This window comes from Anser cygnoides, chromosome 5, assembly GCF_040182565.1.
Source record: "Anser cygnoides isolate HZ-2024a breed goose chromosome 5, Taihu_goose_T2T_genome, whole genome shotgun sequence".
Classification (NCBI taxonomy): domain Eukaryota; kingdom Metazoa; phylum Chordata; class Aves; order Anseriformes; family Anatidae; genus Anser; species Anser cygnoides.
Window position 1 is genome coordinate 938,803 of NC_089877.1, and position 25,161 is coordinate 963,963.

Genomic DNA, 25,161 nt, shown 5'->3' on the forward strand with positions numbered 1-25,161 from the left:
GGTGGCATGCAAGGCGTGCTTCATCATTTCCATACTTCACTCCTGAGGACGTGCTTCTCTGCCTTTGTCTGGTCCCAGGCTGGCCCCTGCACAGGAACCGCCCCTGGGGAGTCCCTGTGGACCAGCCAAGCCCTTACCCAGCCTTCCCTCTTGCAGCCTCTTCTGCAGGGAGCGGCAGGGGTATGGGACATGAGCTGAGCATGCTGCTGCTGGTCTCACTGGCTGCACTACAGAGGTGCAGCAGCTCTTCTTGCCCCTGTGCCAGGGAACCTCTCTGCTTAACTCCAGCAAAAGGTAAGGAAGGTAGCAGCCTCGGAGAAGCTGCAGAGAACTGTCAGTTTTGGCTGCATCGTGAGGGGTCAAAACGGAGGACTGTGAGGAAAAGGAGGGCAGGGATAGAGCAAGAGAGAGAAGGGTTTGTCCACAGGAAAGCAGATGTTTCAGAGAGAAAGCAACTGAAACTCTTCTTTTTCTCACCAGATAGATGGAGGTCGTACAGGTGGAGGAGACTGCATTGCTCCTAAACTAGGAGGACCAGTACCTCTCAGAGTACAAAATGACCATAGCCAACTCAAGTGTCTGGCTACCAACAATCACACCTGAAGAGATGCCACTATCTGGAAAAAAAATTAAAAAATTCAAGCAAAGAGCAGCTTTCTGCACTACCTCTCTCTTTCTGGTTGTGTCTGCTTCAGCCTTGAAAGTCAGCTGATGCTTTAAAGACCTTGGCACACGGGGGTAGAATTCAACTGAATAAATCAATTAACAGGTCCACATCTGAGCTACTTGGATTAGACACCCTTTAAAGTTAATGGATAAAGTACTATTCATCATGCACTGAATCAGAGAGCTAAAATAGGCCAGGTGAGTCATGCCTAAAAATACCTAATCCTCTCCATTAACTAATAAGGGAAGCCTGGAGTGCCCAGCTCAGCTGTAGATTTCTGAGATACAAGAACTGAATCCCAGCTCAGGTTCCTGTCAGTCACTCTCAGTAGCAGGATGACCCCTTGATCCAGCTGATTCGACCCTCCTCTTCCAACAAGATTGAAAGATCAGCTGGGAGAAGCGCTTGTGTTGTGCTTCTCTGCCTTCCCTTGGCTGACCCCCAGTTACTTGAGTGCGAAGCCCGGGAACACACAGGGCAAGGCTGAGCTCCGCAGCACAGCTCCTGTCACTGCTCAGGTTTGTTTGAGCAGATCAGAGGACCCAAACCCAGAGATTTTCAGTCCCAATTCCAAGCTGCACCTCCACAGAAGCTGGCGAGGCAGGGGAGAGGAGTGGTACTGAGAGAGATGGATGCCTTGCGATTACCTTCTAGGTAGGTGGAGGAGAAGAAAGACGGTCCCTCTGTGCCAGGTCAGGAGGGCTGAAAGATGAAACTGCTTTGCTGTGGCCTGCAGGGATTGTTACTGGCAGCAGACAGCCATCTCTGGGGCTGGGAATCACATAGCACTCTTTGAAAGGAAAGCCCTCATAACTGAGAAGAAAAGACTTACCCTCACAGGGCCTGACGGTATCAGTGGGAAGACTTGCGTGGTTTTGAAAGCTTAATTCACCTATGTTAGCATCGCCTCCAGAGGTGCTGCAGGGGGGAGAAGGGGGAGCAGATTCCTTCCATGTGGAGAGGATGGGAAAACCGTTTGGGCAGCACAGCCCTAACCAGGAGCCATACCTGACTTCTGTGTCAATCCCAAACATAACGGGTTTTCATCAAGTTTTCTTCCCACATTCCTCTAATATCACAGCTTATTTCTCATGATCACTTCTCCTCCGCAACTACACTGGTGAGCAGCGTCACCTAAGCTGCTTTCTCCATGGGAGACCATGGTCTCCAGGATCAGAATACACTGAGTGCTGCTGGAAAAGTGCTTGGTTCACACTCAGGGTGGCCCAGATAACTCCTTGTCCTCAGGCCTGAGATGCACAATACCCTTGCTGTGCACCAGGATTTTATCTTGGGCTATTATGACCACACCTGATGCCTTAGCTTTCCTTCTCACCGTTCCTAGAAAATTGGCTATGAAGGAATATTTATATGAATATTGACTGTTTGCCTTCCTTTCTGTCCATGTTTCCCTGCTCCCTGTCTCCAGACCATTCCTATCACCCAAGATGTGCTCTGTGGAACATCTCCCAGCTTACTGCTGAACCCAGAAAGCGCTGATGGCTTGCCAGCAGTCCTCTACTAGCACGCACGAGTGATGGAACGATGCTCACTGATCAGGCTTGCAAAGCAACAAGAGGTATTTCCACTTTCAAGAACCTGTCTGTACATATACCTAATACAAAGAGTTTAGTCAAAGCTCGCTTTGGAGTTATCAATAACTTGCCAGTGCAAAAACAGATGCTTTTTGTATGGCTACCCCAATGTCTGCTGTGCAGATTCTCAGTAATTAGCCCTACAAATACCATCATTAAACTTTGAACTACTATAAAGAAAATGTGCAACTGAGCATGCTAATAATAGCACCAAATCATCTTCTTATACTGAATGTTTCTGTACAGATATTCTTTATAACACCTTTGGCACAAATGGGACCTTGCATAATTAAATTTGATTTCACATTCTTACAACTCTAAGCATAACTGGAGATTTCTAATTGGTTACAATAATTCTTTTCAGGAATATGTTCTGTTTAGAATAATCTTGTATTCATCTAGCCAAATGCCACATGTATTTATTATTATTATCTCCTACTGATAGCTTTTTAACTGAGACATTTTGACTGAGATAAATAACTGTATGCCTCCTAACCACAACTCTTTGTGTGGCATTTGCTTTGGGTGGTAAAATACTAAAAAAAAAAAAAAGGAAAAAAGTTTATAGAGATAAGATAATCAGTCTGCATTTTTATCTCTACTTAAAATAATAGAATGGGAAATGATCTTCAATATCTAACATATCCCACCGTCCTCTCCCCCTCCCCCCCAGCACTCCTGATATATTGGCCTCAGGAGAACTTCTACTCTTTTAAATGAAGCTTCTTCATCCAGTTGTGCTTCCCATCTGCTAGAAGACAGATGACAAGTATGCTACACTTTTATCTTCCTGGCTACAAGATGCCTATCTGGCTGACATGCCCATGAGCACTCCTCATGCCACTCAGTGAGAGAGGCAAGTATCCCAAGACCACTAGCATCCATGCCCAAGAAGCCCACCCCTGTATCAGTAAAAGACAGATAATGCAAATGCAACGCTGCTATCTGTGCTCCTGGACCCATGCAGTACCAATTGCAATAGCAATGAGGCAACAAATACCTCTAATTTTTCTGCACAAGTGTCCCCCAGGCTGCAAAGGCCCAGGCGTGGTCTGTCACAGAGCACAGTCAAGCAGGATGCAGAGCTTGAACTATGAATTAAAATGGAAATAGACAAAAAGTGATAAATTCCAGAACAAAACACTGGAACTTATTTACTTCCTAGAAAATTAATGAACCTCATGAGCTCACAGGTTGCAAAGCAAATTAAATAAATGTCTTTCCCTTTTAAGAGCTAGGTAATTACAGCAAGTGCAATTGACTTTATGCTTGTTTTCCCTTTAAGTCAATACAGGTATCAATCTGGTGAAATAACGAAGAGAACTGGCAAGACAAACCCATATCAAAATGAGGTCAACATTAAATGAAGGAGTTGGAGGAGGTCACGGAGTAGTGCATATCTTCCTAACTTCCCTGGTTGGTTTCTCGCAGATGCACTGAACGTACACATGCTGTTTTAGAGCATCCAGACAACTACTCTAGCACTGGTCTGGGGTGAAAACAAAGCACTACCCTCGTATGGCTAAGTGGGGGAAGAACTGTGCATGAAGTGGCTTAATGTTAATGAAACTGCCTTCACTCTAGCCAGGCCTTACTTGACCTGATCAGCTTGTCATGAGGGTGACACAGGACAGATTAGCCTTGATGTCTTCCTCACAAGTGAGGAAAGGCTAAGGATGCTCTTCCTGAACAGTCCATCCTGTCAGCTGATCCAAAATTCACATCTGTCAGCTGCTGTGGTCAGCAAACTGCAGGTCCACGGCAGTGCCTGGAAAAGGCCTTGAGAGCACAGAAATGCTCACAGCTGGAAAAGGCGGAGAGGTGGTGAGGAGGGGAAGGCAAGAAGGAAGGACAAAATCTGAGTGCAGGGCAGTCCCATATCAAAATGCACTTTCTCAGGCTCATTCCAGATGACAGAACTCTCTCACTGAGGGCATAACTTCAACTATCTCTTATTGAGGACAGCCTCCCTTCTTATACCATTTGCTCTACAGCAGTACTTTTCCACTAAATGTTCATTGGTCAAACAACTTTGCCCACCAACTGCAAACATCCAGAAACTTCCATGTCTTAACAACTGGAGAACAAGCAGTCCCAGACGGCAAGGCATCTCCTGAATAACCCTTCTTTGTTCCTTCTAAACACTTTACATTCCTCCTGGTCTCATCATTAAGAGTCTGATGTTATCACCAACCATGGGGCTTGTCGGCCCCCATGGCCACACTCCAACACAACACACAACAGGACTCTGCACTTTCGCTCTTTCCAAACAACCCTAAATGTAACCCTAAATGAAATACTAAGCCTAACCCTGATTAGGACCCTAAAAAAAACGTGTGTCGCCAGTTTCTCCCATCAAAAAGTGCTCCCAATGGAAACCTTTGGGTGGACCTGAACTACCTTTGGTAGCCTTCATGCAACCCGACACACAACAGCACTCTACGTTTTCTCTTTCCAAACAACCTTAAACGTAATACTAAACCTAATCCTAATTAGGACCCCAACAAACACATACATTGCCAGTTTCCCCCATCAAAAAGTGCTCGCAACAGAAGCCTTTCAGTGGACCTGACCTCCCTTGGGGAGCCTTTACGCAACCCCACACACAACAGGACTCTGAGCTTTCTCTCTTTCTAAACAACCCTAAACATAACCCTAACCCTAACACTAAGCCTACCCCTAATTAGGACCCTAAAAACATGTGCGTCGCCAGTTTCTCCCATCAAAAAGTGCTTCCAATGGAAATCTTTGGGTGGACCTGAACTACCTTTGGGAGCGTTTATACAACCCCACACACAACAGGACTCTGCGCTTTCTCTCTTTCCAAACAACCCTAAACATAACTCTAACCCTAACACTAAACATAACCCTAATTAGGACCCTAAAAAACACGAACGTCACCAGTTTCTCCCTAGCGATCCCGGGGTCTCCACCCCCACCCTGCTGACTCTTTGAACCCTTAATCCCCATCTCTTCCTGACGTGCTGCTGTGGACTTTACCACCCACAGTTTACCACTTGCCTTCACCTAGGATTAGGACAGAGGTGGAGTGTACTGCCAAGCACCTAACTTCACCGTGCTCGGGGTACCCTTACACCTAAGGGCCCAAACCCCCGAGACTCTCTTTCGCTCATCTATCTTTCGCTTCGTCCGTATCTGGCCGTGCCCCTCGCGGGACTACGGAACCACATATCGGGACTCCACACTCGCTTCACACTAAAAGTGCATCTCATTCACACTCCACACAAGAGTCTCCCCAAACCCACCCCAAGGCAATATATGGCAAAGTTTGCCTTACCTCGGTCTGTGCACGGACTTCGCAGTCTGGGTTATCAGCAGTAATCCCTGTGCCTGTATCTCGTCTGGGCTGTGTCTGTCATATGTCAGTGCTGGCCTCCCTTCCCCCCGGTGCTTCGCAGAGCTTGTCTTCAGATTAACTGTCTCAGTCCTTTTGCAGCCATACCTAGACAACCCACAACCCCCGACAGGACTGCTGAAATCAGCGGGGTGCACCTTCCTGTCTGTGGTGGCAAGAACTCTTATGTAGGCGATAAGATCCCGAATGAGCCAAAAATTGTGAGAAAAATTTCAATAATTTCCTTCAGACAGGATCTTCGGTGAAGCTCTTTTATTTGCGATTGCAATGACAGGAGTCCTGCCAATTAGGAGCGCATTATTGTAACAAAAAACCCTAAACGTATCCCTAAACCTAACCCTAATTATGACCCTTACAAAAACATACATAGCCATTTTCTCCCATCAAAAAGTGCTCCCAACGGAAGCCTTTGGGTGGACCTGAACTCCCTTTGGGAGCTTCTATGCAACCCCACACACAGCAGGACTCTGCACTTTCTCTCTTTCCCCACACAGTTTGCAAATCTAATTGGAGCTTGTCATCACATCTTTTTGTGCAAGCAGCCACTTGGGCATTAAACAAATCGCTATTTACAAGCAGATGTGCTCACTTAGAAGCATGTGGATTACACAGTACCTCTTTGATTATATGGATAGATTAATTGGGACATTTGCCAGTTATTGCATGGTGCCAAAGGTGGTTGGCCTAGAACACCAGAGTTTTCAAACATTTCTATTTGAACAACAAGCAATTTGTTAAAATAGCAAATACTAGTTGCTGTTTTCAAAACTTAATGAATATATGAAATGCCCAACAGCTTGAAAAGCTGATGTTACTTTTTAATCAAAACATCAACTTTTCTTCAATCCAGAAAATTGCAACAGAGTTTGCAACCAGCAAGTGGTTTGATTCCAAAGACAATCCGATATCTAATGCTTTGTGAGCACATCTGTTAACTCTGATGACCATTACTGAAGTCCTGAATACAAGTAATTGGAATCTCAGCCATTTTTGTATTCCCTGCAGGCATAGCAACACCACACTACAAATATTGGACAAGTCATCAAGACTTCATTTAGACCTCAGTCTATATTTCCATTGCTAACCAAGATGAACCGACCTAAAATAATATACTTTACATAACTGATGTCAAACAGTCCAGTTAAATACAGACTTCACAAAAGTATAGTGAAAACTTAAGCTAATGACCCAGATTCTCTTTTCTCTCAATCACTAAAAAAATATTGCAACCATGGAATTAAAGTGAGTGCATGGCTGATGCAAGGGAAACCTCTGATTAAGTATGAAAAGCATACCTCCAGCATCCCAGGTTGTAGAGATTATTGAAAAGTTGTGGATAGTTGAGATCAGCATTTCCACCCAGCGCAGCCCTGACTTTGTAGAATTCCCTACATCCATAACAACTCATGTAATGTCTAGAAAATATCTTTCAGAGGAATTTTAATCTTAACAAGCCTTGAAAATCTTGCAGAATACATGAGCTAATACATAGGGCTTCACACTAATGGACAATTCCACTGTGAAGGCAGACCAGAAGGTGGTGGTCATGCAAGCCATCCTGGCTCATTGCTGATCCTACCCTATATCTTAAAAGCCTGAGTTATTTTGGAGATGGTTATGCCTTCTCTGCATTTGGTAGCAGCTTTCTACAAGCACAGAAGTTCTTTTGATGCAGTTACATGTAGAAAAATTGTTACAACAATGGGCAATTGATAGAGTAAGCACATTCTAACTCCTCAAAACTGCATGACTTCTTTAAAAAAACGTTGCTTTTAAAAAGTAAAAATAATAGGTAAGAACCAGAAAAAAATAGTATTTTACACTGTAATTCAGCTTCCTTGCTCGAGCAGCAGGTACCTTTATTACTGGTATGACTGGCCAGGTTTTTCAGCTGAAAAGAGTATTTTAGCACTCAAATTGGTCAGATCAGGCCTATAGGGACCTTCACTTGGGCATATTAAAATGCCATTTTCACAGCAATTTGATTGACTCACATCACTAATCACTAGACAATGTTCTTCTGCTCCTCACAGATGCACTACTACTGCCACTGCCTAGGTCCTTTCAGAGCCAGAAGTAACACTCTCGTTGACCTTAATAGAAAGATAACTGACTACTCCTTCAGTTGTTTTACATAAGTGCTTATTTCATCTTCATTTTTGTTCTCTCCAGTGCTACATTCAAGGACATGATTGACATCCAGTATATGGTGACTCATTTTCCCTATTGTTCCTTCTAATACAGACTGACAGTGCCAGAAGCATGTGAGTAACTTTTGTATTTCCCAAGAACATACAGGTATGGTCAAAGTCTCTCTTAGATAAATAAGCAGTACAAGAATCAAGCTAAGTATCAGCTACTTTGTAATCTGTTCACCAATCACAATCTAATATGCTTCACCAAATGTTGCTTTCAATGACATTTGCACTTTGGAAGTGTTTTACAATGTAGTCCATCAGAACTCCTCTTTTGACAGCTACACCATGAACATGGGAACATCTACAAGAAAGAAAAAAAAAAACACCAGGTAAACTTTGCAAAGACCATCAAAGTCTGTCAGTAAACTCCTCGAAGTGGACTCAGCTGTCATCACATGTCATTTCGCACCACCCTACCTCCTCCAACCCTTAGAAATGAGGCAGCAAAGCAACAATAATAAAAAGCACTGTTCATCAGGAGGGGAAATACAGTAAAGAGAGGAATAACAATACATCCTGAAGTAGTAAGATTTTCAGAATTGACTATTGATTTAGATTCACCAGCTTCTGGGCACTCAGCTAGTTGTATTTTAAACAGCCTAGATCTCAGAAAGTGCTAGACACCCAAGTACAAAAATGGCACCCTGGAAAAGGCCTCAAAAAGAGCCACTAGCAACAGCAAAAGGATTCATTTAATCAGTTTTTGCTTGCTTGCATTCATACATACCACTAGTATTAACACTCTGCTTGATCCAGTCCACAAAAACAGCGACATTTGTGTATACTCCTGGGTAGTTCTTCCTTCCGCAGCCCAAGCCCCAGCTAGTGATTCCATGAAGGGTATAAAATCCTGACTCATCTTCTGAAGGACAAACTAATGGGCCACCAGAATCACCCTGCACAAGGACAAAGGAATCTTGTTACAATCCAAAAGCACTCCTTACGTTTTTAAAAGATAACTTCAGCTACACAATAGGTTCAAGGCTGCTCGTGTGTTTGGGTGTCTCTGTTTTTAAGGGCAGTGAGAGAAATAACCTTTCGTCAAGGGATGTACCTTTTTATACAATATGAGTAATTAAAATCCTACTGTTAAGGTGTGTTTCACTGTAAATCACCTACAGCCGGTTTGCAAGAAAACAGCTCCTAGGGAGGTTTCAACACTCCCGTCTTTTCAGAACCCATCTGGCCATGCCCCAAGTATTAGAAAGCAAAGGTGATGTGTGCAACTTACTGCACATGAGTCCTTGCCTCCTTCCAGAGGGAATCCAGCGCAGATCATCCTCTGAGTCACTTTACTGGGCAGATTTATGTAATAGGTCTGACATGTGTCAAGCACCAGGATAGGGACTTCCACCTGATGCAGTTTTTTACTCTTTTCTCTGTCTTGAATAAAAAAAAAAAATTTAGAAACCAGCAGAGGTTTTAATTAATGATACATTGCCTGCCTCACCTGACATCACAAAGAATGAGAAATATCTCTGGGTCCCTTCGGCTTTTTCTTCCTCCAGAGCAGGACTGTTGTCCACAGTATATATCTCTAGTGCTTTATACAGCCTGCTTATTTAAGGCTTCCAGAAAGCAGCTTTACTCTTCTCTTTTTCAAATAGTCTAAATCTGTATTATCTGATTGCTTTACTCCTACTCAGATCCGTGCACATCTAGCTGAGTTTACACAAGCAAAAACTTCTTAACAAATCAGTTCTCCAGGAACCCAAGCATAGATAGAATTAACATTACAACACAGAACAAACCATAAGAGACAGCCACAGCCTGATCAGCCCTCAAAAGGGCAAAGACTACATACCTTCTTCATGTGCTCCCCATCCTGTGGCAACGCACACCCTGGAGGGATGAACCACTTCTTCCTTCGCAGGGAGACACACTGGCCGCACATAGTGGTTGAATTCTAAGGGCTCGGCCAGTCGCAGTAAAGCAATATCTGAGTCCATCGTGGTTTTGTTAAAGCTTGGATGTATAATACACTGCTTCACTGATCTTTTCTAGGAAAGCAAGGACATTGACATTTGCTGAGTGACTTGAGAATTTGAGTCTTTGGTTTTATAAATCTTCAGGACATTTGCACAATGTCTGAGGAGGAAGAAATATTTAAAAGCAGCTGCTGAAGTTACTGGTTTTCTTATATTAAGAAGTCAAGGTTATGCTTCTTGGACATGGATCAGGAAATGTGCAGGAAACTTCATTCACCAAATATAGGAAAAGGGTCTTGGAAAAACATTTGTCCAGTCTGAGCAAAGTGGAAAGCTGTGTCCTCATTATTTCTGGGAACTATTACCGAGCCAACTATTACCAAAATTTAGAAACAATACACTCCTCATTCAGATATCCTCCAGGATACTGAGCTTTACACTTTATTAATGGTGAACGCACAGGTCTATGTTGATGCAAGTTCTCTGGCAGTCACATAAAAAATATTGTACAAATGCAGATTAAAACCAGCATTCAGGCTGTTAGATTGCTGCATCATGAACAACTTGAAAGATGCATTTACACTAAAAATATATTTTGTAAGGTTGATATGCTTTTTGTTATTAAGCAGAATTTATAGTACCTGTCTGTATCCTTCTTGCTCTGTAAGATCATGAAGTCCTGTGACCACCATCCATAGGTCTCTGTACAGTTCCCTGCCAAAAAAAAAAAAAAAAAGAAGATAAGCATGTTCTCAGGCTGGTATAACAGCATTCATAAAACTTGAGAATCTTATAGCCTCCCCCACCCAAAACAAATACTAGTGCCCTACATATTCCTGGACCAACACCACCTGACCACCTGAGGACCACACTACCATACAAATCTATGGAAATCTTCCCATTGACTTCAAGGGAGCATGAAACAATCTCATGATGAGGCCATGGCATATCTCAAACACGTAGTGAACTAACAGAAAGATAAGTTTTATAAAGACTAAGAGTGTCTGCTGCAGGACTGAAGGCCTGCATGGTCAATACCATCCAGGGATGGCGCTGGTCCCTATCTTAATGAAAAAACGGGTAACAAATCATAACTACTCATCAGATGATATGAAGAAACGTAACAGATACATTTCATTTCATCCTCTGTTATCTTAACCAAATCCTCTCAACTCCTTGAAAACCTGTCATAACTCCCTGATAAAATCACATTAAGCCATGTACACAAATTCTGATGTGATGGCAATGTGTGACAGAAAAATCCTCCTTATTGTGGCTCTTAGAGCAGTACTTTCAACACAGTACAACAATGCTCCAGACATAAAATCTTGCAAACTAATATTTAGAAACTTAAAAGCCAAAGTCCAAAATTCAAAACAGCATTTTCATTTCAGAGTCCAATAGAAAATATACATGTCTAAGCATCTTTTTCATTCTTGGCTTTTGAAAGCTTCCTCTCATTTTCAAGTAATTACTACTTTATTTAAAGATTGGTCCAGAATATCTAATTATCAGCAATCTTGGGAGGATTTTTATAAAATATTTTAATGACCCAAGACCAAAGGTATGTGAAGTTTAAATTAATCTACTTGTGATTCATTTGAAATTGGAAAACAGCCAGGTAGTTCAGCCTATGAGATGAATAATTAAAGTACATTTTATAAAGTATTTTAAAGAGTCTGAAAGTCTCACAGACTGCCCTTTTGGCTTCTGTCAATAAAACCAGAAAGGCATCCATGTAATCCTATTTAACAGATCAATAGCTTCCTAATAAGGGAATGGCACCAACTCTGTGCACAAAATCTTCCTTTACATCCTCTTATAGTTTATATAAATGTAGCAATTCTAAAACTTTTTGATACGTTGATTCTACCTAGAGGAAATCATGCTCTGCAAATGACCCAGAGAGAAACTGCCTGAGAATAGGTGATGGATGACAAGATGACAATATCTTGTCATCTCTTCTGTAAACTGATCTGAAAGAAAACCAAGCCTACAGAATGAGGCTGCTTCCTAAGTAGCCATGTAACACTAATACATGTGTGTAGAGAAAAAGAATCCTGACTGAGTTGCAAGTAGGTAGTAACCAAAACCATGCCAGCCTCCCTTGGCAGGACCACCACACTGCAGAGATGCACTGTGCAATTGCAGACATTCACAGTAGAGGGTTCATCCCAGTGTACTTACTTAGAATTAAAGCAATGAGCAGCTGTGACAACCCATTCTTTGGCAAGGACAGCTCCTCCACAGATATGCTCATTTGAAATTTGTATGCTGACCTGCCAAGGCCATGAGTATGGTACTGCTTCTTCACCTCCAATTATCCTACTGAAAATGAACCTGGGCTGATTTGAAGGCACTCCACAAATATCATCTGAAACAGAAAAGACAAATGTCTCAAGAAGTATTTAGAAGTTAAGATTGGTAAAGAGCAGCCTATTTAAGAGCTACCCCTCAACTTCTCAGGCTCCCCTCCCAACACCATTTTTGCTACATCTTTCAAATTTTCTCATGACAAATCATCTGCATGTTTAGAGATACCATGAGGAGATGATCTTTGCAAAAAACTTAGCTTCACCAAGGTGAAAGCAACTGCTTATGAGAGGATTCTCAGATCCTATGCCACTTCAAAGATTTTAGCCTCAGACCTACAACGAATATGGACACATTCCATTCTCCATAAACTGCTAGAGGTTAAAAAAAAAGAAAAAGGAAGTTCTAGAACTCTGGTTATTAGTTTCAAAAACCTTGTACACTTTGCAATTATTTTCCAAGAAGCAGGGTGTAAAACTGACTGACAGGCTGTAAAAATGTCAGTGTATTGCTCTAAGTGACTTAAGAAAATGAAGGAAACAAGCAAAAAATACCTTCTATTATTCAAAAGCTAAAACATAGAAAGGTTACTATTCACCTTTTTATTTCCTCAACACATCTTAATGAAAAATCCTTGGACACCTCAGACTGCAGCCATTAAATATTTGGAGAAAACACCATTTAAGTCCTAGAGGTACTCCACATTCCCATGAAGAAAACATACCTCAGGTTGACATACCTATTGTAATCTGTATTTCTTCTACAGTCGTATCCGTATCTTCAAAAACTTCTTCACTAGTTGAATTCAAAGTATCTAAATCTAGCAAATGAGAATAGCAAATGTGTTAGTGGGTTGTCTTGAATGATACTTTTATTTCTAAATTATTTTTATTTCCCTATTATCATTTCTGTAGAAGGAATAGATTTCTACAGCAGGGGCTGTATTACATCTTCACATGGTACTAAAGTACCATTCAAAATGTACCAAAATACTTTTACACAAAACAAAACCCTGAGGTTTGGGGGAGATCCATTGTTTCTCTTTACCTGCTCATTAAGTCCTTTGTTCAATGTCTCAATAGGTTCATAATATTTTTCACTGAAACTATGTATTATGTGAAATCTCCTAGAACAAAATCATTCTGAATATCCAGATTCAGCACAGAGCCCTTTGTGCTGCCCCAATGAGGCAGTCTCCCAAGTTACTTCTATTACCTGTTACATGTACAAAAGAGATTGTAGCTTTGAATCCTTCAAAGGTCTCTGTTTCATCAGAGTGAAAGACAACAAGCATCAGAGCAGAGGAGCTTAAAACAGGTGCTGGTAGGTCAAATCCACAAGACTTAGCTAAAGATCAGAAAGCAAAGGTTCACAGCAGATTAGAAGGTAGTTTTTCATCCTTATCTCTTTCAACAGTCTGTGCATTCCAGTTGCTACGTAGGAAGGTTAAAAAATAAATAAATAAATAAAAAAGAACTATACACAAGAGAGAAATAGATAACCAGACTGAGGCTGAAGGACAATTCTATTATTCCTGTCAGTCTGTTCAGTAATTATCTCATAAGAACAAGGAGAATCACGCATTGTTGCGCAAGATACTATTGCGGCACTCATGCTCTTAGGTTGCCATTACATATAGAACACACTGGAAAATTGGTTTCCTTATTGCTGTTTCAGTAGTGCTGAAATATCTGCCAGTGCTAATCTAAGCAACAGCATCAATTAGTGTTGAAAAGATTTGATTGGCACAGGTCTTCCTTTCTTTTGATATAAGCCAGGGGAATCTCCAGCAGGGTGGTAAGAATAACATGAATGCACATCTGGAGTGAAGAAAAATTGGACTCTGAAATCTGTGGGTTGCTTTCTCTTCCTGATCTGACCAACATAATTACTATAAAAACAAATTATTGTCTTAAATTCTTCTCTTCATTTACATGAATTCAGATTGCATTCCATATAGAACTTAAATACAGCAAACAGTTATTAGATGTCTTTGCCTCAACAAGTGGAACAGAAGAACCAATACATGTAAGTATTTTCAAGGTACTCATACTGGTACCTACAACATCACCTGAGATTCTAATGTTGAACTTGATTTTATGATGTAAAACAGGGCTACTGAGATTCATAGGACTAATAGTTCATCCCCAAAATATGTTGAAAATCAAAAGCCAAACCAATTTCCTCCTCTTTTCCCACATCTTCATACACAGTCACAGCATCGTAAGAGCAATCTTCACTCTCTTCTACTTCAAAAGATTTGTATGTAAGCTTTACGTTAAAAAAAAAAAAAATCTTGTTAAATTCACAAACTAAAATTCAATTATCTACAATAATGTCTTTAATAGTCTCAAAGATTCTTTTAGGGTCTGGTTTCTGTGGCATTCAGACCTCTCACAAGTGACACGTCATATTAAATTTGATAGAAAAATGTGTCAAAATAAAATGACACATGATAAACCAGAAAATCCTATTTTACTATTAACCTAAAGGAGAAATCAAAACCTTTCTGGCTTTTGGGATGGAAAGCAATTTCTCTTAACTGTATCCAGCAGCATTATTCAAGCTTATGTTGCTAGATCTTGTTTGTCCTTAGCTGCACATTTCCGTGTCAACTAAATGCTACCCACTTCCATTCTGTAGACTCAAGAAGCACTCATATTATACCTTGATTACATGGTCCTCTGGCGCACAAATAATCCATTGACAGTCTGCCAGATTACTGTACTGTTCTGGATAGTGCATACTTTGTAACACTCCTTCTTCAAAAAGGACAGCTATGGACTCACAGCCAGAATCTGGAAATCCAGAGAAAAACAAAAATGGAGGCACGTCTTAAATCATTTGCAAAAAAATAAAAATAAAATTCGGAAAACCTCTCATGGTGCTTTCACACAATTGAGAAAGAAAACAGAAAAAGAGCAGCAAGCTAAATTTTTCTGCATGAAAAACATGCAGAGAAAATTTTTCATCTGTTCCCAGGTGGAACAGATTCAACCATGACAATAGCACTCCCCCTTTGCTATAGGCAGTGCACTGCAGACTGATGTGCTTGTGTGCACTGCTCTCTGTGGGGAGAGAGGGACACAGGCATGTCAGAAGAACATTTGCTAGCTTTAGAAATGAAAGTGGAGATATAAAACACAACCATTGGATGTGTCTTCCCAATCCTTGCTATGCAGTGGCAAGGCCCCTCAGAAGGGATTTCTCCCTATACACTCCACAAAGGTGCCCTTACACTACACAAAGGAAAGAAACTGGTTGGAAAAACTGTAGAAACAGAAACAGGTGTCTGTCTTTAATGGAATTGTCTAGACTCAGTAGATGACCCTTGCACCTCCTTCCCTAGCAATGGTAAACTGCTCTACACAGCAAACCTGAAAGCAATTTTTCACTACATATACGTAAGCTTTAGCTGCCTCCCTCAGGGCCCCTACAGGAAAGCATGCTTGGAACTAGCAAAGCACCTTTCATCTGGAAATTTGCCTCATTTTAAACTAATTTTACTAAGTTTTAGAATATTCTGGAAGTAGGGAAGGAAATGAAATCTTACATGAAGTGGATGGAGAAGAGGCAAAGTAACATGAGGGCTTTTCTTAACAGCATCTATCCTCTCTCTTTCTGACGTCCCAGTTTTTCCACAACGTCACACAGCTATCTAAGCACACTTACCTCGTTCACTACACCATCCTCTTAGAAAAAGTCAAAGGAACTCCCTCTGATTTATGTTCTCCTCCAGTTTATTTTTTCAGGCCATCACCCAAGAGCACAGACAGGTATATTAGTAGACTTAGACTTACTAGGAAGTATATCTGGTGTAAGAGCTTTGTACGTCATGGAAAAACCAGTTCCATAATCCTTGCTGTCAGAAACAAATTTCAGCCTTATACTATTGGAGCCAATTAAAATAGGTAATGGAAGATCTCCTCCACAGAATTTCCCTGAAACAAGATATCAGAGAGTAATCACAGTTCAAAGTCTTTAGTCACTTGAGAAAACTTTGATGTACCATTTTTTGTACCTGGCTATAAAAAACTATAGATGAAAAGCAAATTGCCTATCCAATCCCCTCTATTCACTATTAATCCATTAGCCCAAATAAAAGAAAATAAAAATATTAAAAATAGAATTAAAATATTAAAAATTGAAAATCCTTGACACCATCAATTCACATGCTGACACAGCTCCCTAACAGGTATTCTTCCATTCTTTTCCTCTCACAACCTCTCATCGTTTAGTTTAGATCACATGTCACAATGTGTTCATTATGAAAACACAAGTAAAACATCATCAACTGCAATGTCCTCTCTAGGTTTAATTGCCTTTAGAATGAAAGGATATGCTAACAGATTATTTCAAAGAACAAGGGGACAGCAACTCACCAATAAGTCTGTTGTCTTTTGAATAGACTGATAAAGAATCATAGTCACAAAATGTTTCTGGCTCTATATCAAAGTGGGAAAAACGAAGGAATATATAATTTCCTTCCGGTACAAGTAGAGTCCATACACACAATCTGAAATGATAGATTTGTTCCTGTTGACAAAACTACAACGAAAAACAACCACACAGGTACCAGGAAGAGTTTCCGGACAAGGTTTCTGTATTGTCTACTCACTGGTGGTTTTGATAGAACTGTTTGAGACTTCCAGGAAAATGTAATTCTCCTTCACTGTTTGGGAGTTTGCCATCTTGAACACCACAAAATGCTGCATTGCAGAGTAAAAACAAAATAGGAAGAATACATTTGCAATCATCTGAGAATATTGTGAGACTCAAGACTGCTCAGCAGTACCTTGTTACTGATGGCAGAATGTTGTTGGGTCTTTCCTGTCTTCTCTCTTTTATTTAAAATTACAGCAAGCCATTTTTAAAGCACAGAATTTGGAGGCAAAAACCAAGCACTGCCAGAGCCCTATCATATTTTACTGTAAAAATGGCAGTGCTTGCTTTTTACCTTGAATAAACCATTTGCTAAATTAAGATTTTGGTAAAAGTATTTTTCAGGGACAAAAAATACATATCACAAGACATTCATTGCTGTCCATTTATAATAATGTTCTTAGCTATATTACAGCAGGATACTTCTGTAACAGTACAACATGGTATTGGAAGAAGCAAAAGCTTTTCTGTTGAGATAGCTACTGCTAGAAACTACAACTACTTACAAAAATTGCCTCCTCTTGCCTTTCTTTCTCCTTGCCAAGGTAAGCTAGTAAGACATTTATCAACAATTTACAGGAAAAAAAATAATGAGTCATGTACTTTAAAGATTATCTTTCCTAAATTGTCCTAGGAAGACCAGTAAAAATTTTCAGAAAGACACAGACAGCACTTAGACACCCAATGCTCATTGGTCTAAACAAGCCTATTGCAAACTGACTGCATGCCTAAGCTTATTTGTCATCTGAGAAATTTCTAGATAGTAAAAACTGAAATTCTAAGATCTAGTTCACAGGAGTTACTATTATCCTTATGTGAAGTTGTATCTAGTTGAACTGCGCCCAAAAAGAACATAAACATGACAGAATCAAAATAAAACTTCAATTGTAAAACAAATTATATTCATATATGCTGGTTTTAGTTATTTTTGGTTTTGATTTTTTTTTTACATTTCATTCACAGAAATGGACATCGGACAAGTAGATTCATCATAAACTGCTCAGAAGTACTATCAATGTATCTCATGCTTCCTGTTTAGAATCTATATTGTTATACAGAATCAACCTCACTAACTGGATTTCTTGCATTGCTTGAGGCTTTGTTCTATATTTTTCCCATTAATCCTATTTACATTTCAATAAAAATATTACTTTTCAGACGTAGCTGTCTTAAGGGAAATTCCTTTTTGAAGTCACCAGCACTTAAGTAGTATCCTACATAAGTTGTTTGTTTTTTTTTTTTTAACTGAGCCAGAAGAAAAAAGTGTATTTTGAAAGTATGCATTTATGCTTTTTAAAGTGCATTGATGAGTCACGCTACAAATAGGTTTCTTCTTTCACGGATTATCTATCAGACTATTCAGGGAGAAGGCTGGTTATGCTCTAACATAGATAAAAGATTCTGAAAAAATACTGTACTCACGTGTAGAACTTTTCATTTTCAGGTCTAATAAGGGAGGAAGGGGGTGAAAAAAAGAATATATTACTGTAGTTTTGTATTCACAACATACACTCTATTTTTAACAGTGTGAAATAGTAAGTTTATACAGCTAGCACTGACGCAAATTTGAATGCTTCCTGGGGACATAGCACCTACAGTAAACTAGGCTTGGAACTAAAACAAAATTGCAAGCTCAGGCAATGCTAATTTCAGAATAAACAATTCTAGAGCAACCACTGCTAGAATTAACCAATCTGAGCAGCACTGTCTCTGTACTTATGGGTTGAGTAGATATGATACATTTCAGGGAAGGATAGCAGAATCCAACTGCTTCCATCACATCAGGGACACAGAGACACTGAACCTGACAGCAGTTACAGTCCAGATTCTTTGCACCAGTCCAACAGTGTAAAAGAGTGGCAAGTGAAGCTAGGAAATTGTTATTTTTTCTCACCATTTTTTTTAAACCATTGACTAACAAAACCTCTCAAAACACACCTCCTCAGTTTTCCAATTCTCCACATACATTTTAATACAATCTCCTTTATCTTTTAAAGAACATAGCTCAAAATGGAAGAAAATATTAATTCAGACTCTTAATGCTCTGAGTGAAGTTAACACCTAGACATAATGTTATCTATATCTCCAGCTGCATGACTTTGGAAGTGATTGATAATTTTCATGCTGCTCTGCTGTACAGAGGACATGTAGCCTTTCGGGCAGAGTAAGCAGAAATGCTTCTGAGACCACGACTTTTGCCCATATAGTCAAATGCCCAATAAATACATTTTAGCTGAGGAAAACGATAAGCAACTTCAAAGAGGTGCATATGGAATTTCAGACACTTTCAACTGGTTAAATTTCCACTTAAAACCAAAAATACCAGGTTAACTGGCTAGCTGGATAAAAAGACCATCCTTAAAGGTAATATACAAATAAGTAATAATAAATAAATAAATACAAATATCACCCAGTTAGAAGACAAAGTGGAAGAGAAACAATCGTTTACAATAATCTCAATTTGGTTTTGGCAATTACCAATCAGTACCATCTACTTAAAGGCATTGTGAAAAGCTGTAATACTTTGACAGGAATAATGGGATAATATTAGTACTGTATCTTGAAAAAGATAAATGAAATGTTGTTATGAGACAGAAGAGTTGTCACAAGTGAGAGAGAAATTACTGTGGAGACTTAATACCAGCACTCATATTTTCTTGAATCCAGGAAAGCACCGCACTGAGGTCTGTGAATATTCCTGGTGATCCTCTTTCGTAATATTTCTTCTTGTCATTACCTATCCAGCCACGAGCACATCCCATCCCCCAGGAGATCACACCAGCGAGAATCCAGGCACCGTGCTTACGTCGGCACAAAAGAGGGCCCCCTGAGTCTCCCTGTAAGAACCCCCAGAACCCACAGCTTACAAAAGTGCATGCATACCAACCACTGAGCAAGCCTCTAAGAGTTTATTGAGTTGCCTTTTTTTTTAATCACAGTAATAAACCTGCCACAAAACAGAATAGTCATTTCAAAAAAAAAAAGCAAAAAAAGAAAAAAAGACATCATATTTAGTCAGGATTTTGAAGAGGGGGAGAGATTAATTCACTCTGAAGTGCACATCTGCTGTGTTTCAGCATGAGAGCTTTGCTTTTCTTTTCTTTTTTTTTTTTTTAATTTTACATGACAAGCAACAATCAATTTTATCTCACTTCTTTCCAAGGCAAAACTTTCTAACTTCCTCCATACTATGTTAGTAGCATTCACTAATCAATGTTTATCAAGTTTTCTAAAGTTAGAAAGCTCTATGCATTACTGCACTGGGATACACTGTGAAATTGCTGTCAGACACTTATCATGCAATTCGCACAATAATTAAAATAGAGTCATGTAATTAATTGCATTCCTCCATACAGAACTTTTCCAAGAATTCACACATCAAAATAAATATACCCCAAATATCACAATGTGCAGTGTATTTATTCACTTAGGTGCACAGAGCCTTGAGCTTCAGAGAAATACTTGTAAGTAGACAAGGCCCTCTGTTCAGCTGACCTGACAGGCATCTTTTCCTCCATCTGGAAATCCAGCACACATTATAGTGTCACCTTGGATGGGTTTCTTTAAAGATGACAAAGCTCTTGAACATTCCTTCCTATTCAGAATTGGTAGATTGACTTCATATAAAACTTGAGGGAGTACTCCATCTGAAACAAAAAAAAAATGTTCATAAGAAATGCTGAGAGATGAACTTAATGTCACTGCTAATACACAAAGAAAAACACATTGGAAACTTGCTCTGGGCCATTTTATGTTTACAAGCATGTTTTGATAAACATCCAGTTTTGCATACATAAGCAATTTTACTTGAATAAACTTCAAAGTGTCTCCAACATGAAATACGGGTCTGTGTACTCTAGTGATCCATCTTGAGGTAATTCACAGGTAGACATAAAAGCTAGCAAAGATCCCATTTTGAGATTACAATTCTTATGACCAGTTTATCATTTCTTCTGGGCTGTCTATAGCCTATGTAAAGAAGCTCTTAGCTTCAGAAATAAGCTAACACTGCATGTTGGGACAGACATAATTTTCAAGTAAATATCTGAAACCAAACAATATGGTAAGAGAATGTTTGCTCATCTGAAAATAACTACCTGCTACACAGATACAAAGTTGCTATACAAGTCCTTGCCCATTGGCAAGAGAAGGATGAACAAAGGAAGCAAAGACTGACACAGCCAATGTCAATGAAACTAGAAAGTCTAAGAACAATTCCAGTGACTTACTCTCATTTAAACGTCCCCAGCCGCAAGTAGTACAGACATATCCTGCTTCAAACTTTTCACCTGGATCAGGAAGACATGCTGGCAAAACTGACGAACCTGCCACACATGGACATGAAGTTTCTGGATAAATATTTGAAAAAGTAACAACAAAAAAGTACTTTATTTTTCATCTAGTTCTTTAAAACTAATTATTTTTGTGGTGTCTGAAATATTAATCAGGCATTTGACAATTTATCCTTGCTTTTTCTTCTTCACATTTCCCATATTTAACTATGGTCTTACTGAAGTTGAAGGCTCCATCTAGCTTCAGAAGTGCAACGTCGTAGTTCATCGGCCTTCTGGGGTCAAAGTTTGGATGCTTAATGACATATTTAACGGGGAGTGTCTGCTCTCCATTCTCCCTGATCCTCAAATCATGCTCTCCTGCAGTGACATTCAAATACTCAAGTACGTTCCTGCAGAAGAGCAAAATAAAAATTCAACTATAGAATCTTCAAAACGAAAGTAAAAATGTAGTTGTTTATAAACAGAGAAGTTATTACTACTGATACTTAATACCTTTCATCTTCAGATTTTAAAGCATTTAAGATCTACAGTCAATATGCATGCCCTACAGTAGAAATTGAGAGATAAAACAACCGAGAGAAATACATTTTGCTACACTCCTGATTGTGTTTAAGAGGTTCGCTAAAGACCCAGCTCCTATTCTTGTGTTTAAAAATGTTTGATCACACTGCATTTTCAGAGGATGGAAAATTCGAGTATAGAGAAGTACAAAAAAAAATAATACCACTTTTCTAGCATTCTCTGTTTATGTCTTAAAACGTAGTGAATCCTGCTTCGGGGTTCCTAGTACCAAATCAAAATGTGCAGCAAGGAAACAAACAAAAAAACAATCATGATGAACTTGCTATTCTGCTTCAGATTTATTCACCAACTTGATGAATTACTTTTGTGTCAGGAGGCTTTATGCTGATTCAGGTACTGCCCGTCCTTCTGTAATTAATAAAAACTCTCCAGTTATTATTGGCTAATTTAACCAAGATGTGGTCATATACTATTTCTGATACAGATCAAATGTAAAATTCTAAGTGATCCGTTAGTACAAAGATTCAGTATTAACTGTCAGGGAATTAGAATGTAGAATCTCAGAATCTCTGTGAAGCCACAACAGAATCAGGACTGAAACCTTGTGTTTTGTTTTTGTTTTTCAACTAAGGCTGAATGTCATTAATGTCATCAGCATGCAAGAAATCAGTACTGTGTCCATTCACCATTTAATTGCACCTATGGTGCTAGATGCTACCTGTGAAAAAAAATATTGCAATCACCTGATAATTATAATTAGGTTATATCTATATTAGATTTTTACCTACTCTTCCAAAATCAGTCTTCATCTCACTTTGTAAGGCTATTTTATTCTTAGTTTTGAAACGTTCAAAGGTGGTTTTTTTTCCTCCCTTCTTGTTAAAACATGGAAAATATTGGTTACACATGAAAGAGCAGTACCTGGAAGTAATCTCCAAAGAAATATGCTACAGCACACACACTTTCATAATCAATGTTTTTCTGCACCTGCAACCTGTTCCTGAAATATCACATCCATACCTGTCTAAGATACAGTGAGCTGCTGTGACCACCCACTGAGCAGAAACAATGGTGCCTCCACAGAAATGCTTCTGCCTTCGTTTCAAGGAAACCTGTGTCACATAAAGAAGACTTTACAGATTCACATAGCTAAGGTACATGCTGCACTTCAAGCAAAGATGCTTTCACAGTACTCCTACTTTCCTTGAGACTAAGAGATGCTAAACCTTGCTGTTTTCATTGTCTATGACTTGGTACCCAGATAAAAGCATCTAAGAAATAATAAGAAATGCCAATTCACTGACTTATTCAGCATGCTGTAAAGGCTACTGGCTAGTCGCTCTTTTTTCCTTTGTAGGTCACTGGGAACACCGCAGAGTCCTTGACATCTATTCCATAACCTTTATTCAGTTTGTAAGCTTAAATCACCAAGCACCATGAGGTACCCTCTTCTGAAGTGCAAATCCATGATGCCTGACAATGGTTATGGGTGTTGGGGTATCCTATTTCTGAGCAGTTTCGCCCATGCATCTTTACATAGACTAATCTAAAGATGCTCTTTCAGAATTAATGATAAACAATATGCAAAGGTTTCTTAGAGAGCAGGACAGATTCATGTCCTCTCAGCCTGCTTCACTGCTTTTCATAAATGCAGGGTGGAGCTCAACAATATGTCATTAAGTGTCAATAAGCACAAAGTATACCAGTTTTCTTTTGTCATTTCTATGAATATGAAGAAAGCAAGGACTTTGTTCTGAAGATAAAACCTCATTTGTTTGTGCAAACCTGCCATGGATGTGAGCCTTGTTTCACCTGGCTCCCCCCAACAATCCGAGTGAAAAGGTTAAGGTAACTCCACGGATTTGTCTCATGAACTTTCTGCCCACACTTAGGATCTGAGGGATTGAAGGAGAAAAAGAAGGAATGATTTATTTTGGGTTGATGCTTTTCTACTTTTTAGCAGCATAAAATTGGAAGGCATGGCCTGGCACAGAGGCACTAATGTACAAAGTGTACATTTTGTACACAAATGTACAATTGTACACTAATGTACATTTGTGTACAATTACACAAATTAGTAAATATTAATGAAGGAAATGGAACAACTGCAATCATTGATTGTGCCAAAAAGAAGTATGCCCTGGATTGTAAGATATAAGACAATGTAAGAGAAGACTCACTATATTTTGTTTGCAGCCCATGGGTAACATGCTAAACCAGGACCTTCATTAACTTACTGCTAATTTGAGAGTATTTAATTTTATTTACTTAGTTATAAATCACATTTATTTAATTTTATTCATTCTGAATCATCAAGGAATCTGACAAAAGCTGCATAAGAATTACTTATTAAAAGTTAACTTTCAGTTACAGACTTGGATCTGGACAAAAGCAAACAATCAAAACCAGACAAGTTAGTCTAATGCTACCTTGTGCCTAGATCTACAAGCTCTCAGGGTTAAAACCCCACTGGGTGAAACTAACGCAGCTTCTTTATTTCAGCATTAACTCCTTTGCTTTTCACTGCGTATGAACAAAAGCTTTAGTACTTAGAAAACTCTTAAAGTTAGATGTGAAATTTTGATCCTACCTTTCTGAAGAACGAATGGTACAGCATGAAACTCTGTAATACAAACTATCCCCATCAGGAGTAACGGCAGCTTACCAGGGGCAATGTGCATCTTGGGGTGCTAAGTGATGAAGTGAAAACAAGAAGAGTTTTTATAGAGAAAAAGAAGCCCAACTATTACACCGCAGGAGAACAACTAATTGAAGTAGAAGTTACTCATTAATCTAGACATAGAGCACTTAACTGGACAAATAAGTTTTCCAAATTCACCAGAGCATGATTCTTTTATAATTCAATACTGGTATTTGCTGTAAAATAGTAGCTGAAATCCCCCCAGAACTTGTTTTTTTCAAGCAAAATGACAGAACCAGAAGTTACCATTGCACGCTCTTCTATTGACACTTACCCAGGCTAATTTGCACGCAGAACACACCTGAATAAAATATCAGTTGCTATTTGCGCTGACAATTTCTACAGCTCTTGAACAGGCAATACTTTGTATTTCCTGTATATTTTATATTTAGCCAGTTTCAAAGACCTCAGAAACATACCAAGAGATTATCACTTTGTTGACAGTATGCTGTGTTGTATGAGACAAAGATAGCTCCCTGTGTCAAAGCATCATTTTTCCAAAGGACTGGCGTTTACATCCCATTTTTAAAAGCAATTAAGGAGGACAGGGCTCAGCTTTTTAAAAATATTTCAGCTTTACTGCAGTCAGCAGCACCAGTCACTTTGATGACTAAGCTCCATTTTTTTAAAGCAATTTAAGTATGAGTCTCTTAGAAGAATATTTGAATCCTAAATAAAGAACACATTAGCAGCTCAATTAAGAGATTTCACAAAACAGAAACCGTAAGTTAAATTACCCTGTGAATTCATCACTTAAAACTTGTGTCTCATCAGTTTTAGCAGGTACTGCCTTAGAAATGACTGAATGAAGTGGTAATTACCATCAAAATATTATACAAACAATCATAAATCCATATGAAATATATAAGCACCAAGACAGACATTAAAGACATCGAGAGAATCA

The 25,161-nt window shown here is 39.3% G+C and overlaps 1 protein-coding gene across 8 annotated transcripts in view; it reads right to left on the reverse strand.

Annotated features, from left to right (window-relative positions):
• Positions 1-5,875: 5,875 nt before the first annotated feature.
• The window catches only part of OVCH2 (ovochymase 2), a 39,277-nt gene continuing 19,991 nt past the window's right edge, over positions 5,876-25,161 (reverse strand). For 3 of the 8 annotated variants that reach the window (XM_013189154.3, XM_013189151.3, XM_013189155.3), the window contains 21 exons: positions 24,147-24,246; positions 23,342-23,451; positions 22,577-22,668; positions 21,251-21,423; positions 20,969-21,064; positions 20,235-20,386; positions 19,381-19,576; positions 18,162-18,185; positions 16,696-16,786; positions 16,460-16,593; positions 15,878-16,018; positions 14,745-14,875; positions 14,255-14,348; positions 13,293-13,424; positions 12,817-12,897; positions 11,952-12,138; positions 10,406-10,478; positions 9,641-9,836; positions 9,068-9,219; positions 8,564-8,732; positions 5,876-8,137 (listed from right to left, as the gene is read on the reverse strand). In XM_013189154.3, the coding sequence (XP_013044608.1) occupies positions 8,115-8,137; positions 8,564-8,732; positions 9,068-9,219; positions 9,641-9,836; positions 10,406-10,478; positions 11,952-12,138; positions 12,817-12,897; positions 13,293-13,424; positions 14,255-14,348; positions 14,745-14,875; positions 15,878-16,018; positions 16,460-16,593; positions 16,696-16,786; positions 18,162-18,185; positions 19,381-19,576; positions 20,235-20,386; positions 20,969-21,064; positions 21,251-21,423; positions 22,577-22,668; positions 23,342-23,451; positions 24,147-24,237 (2,538 nt within the window). In that variant the 5' untranslated portion in view covers positions 24,238-24,246 and the 3' untranslated portion in view covers positions 5,876-8,114. Of the gene's footprint in view, positions 8,138-8,563; positions 8,733-9,067; positions 9,220-9,640; positions 9,837-10,405; positions 10,479-11,951; positions 12,139-12,816; positions 12,898-13,292; positions 13,425-14,148; positions 14,349-14,744; positions 14,876-15,877; positions 16,019-16,459; positions 16,594-16,695; positions 16,787-18,161; positions 18,186-19,380; positions 19,577-20,234; positions 20,387-20,968; positions 21,065-21,250; positions 21,424-22,576; positions 22,669-23,341; positions 23,452-24,146; positions 24,247-25,161 lie in introns of those variants that run through there. The other 5 variants (XM_013189152.3, XM_048070004.2, XR_007165558.2 and 2 more) reach the window with 5 other exon arrangements.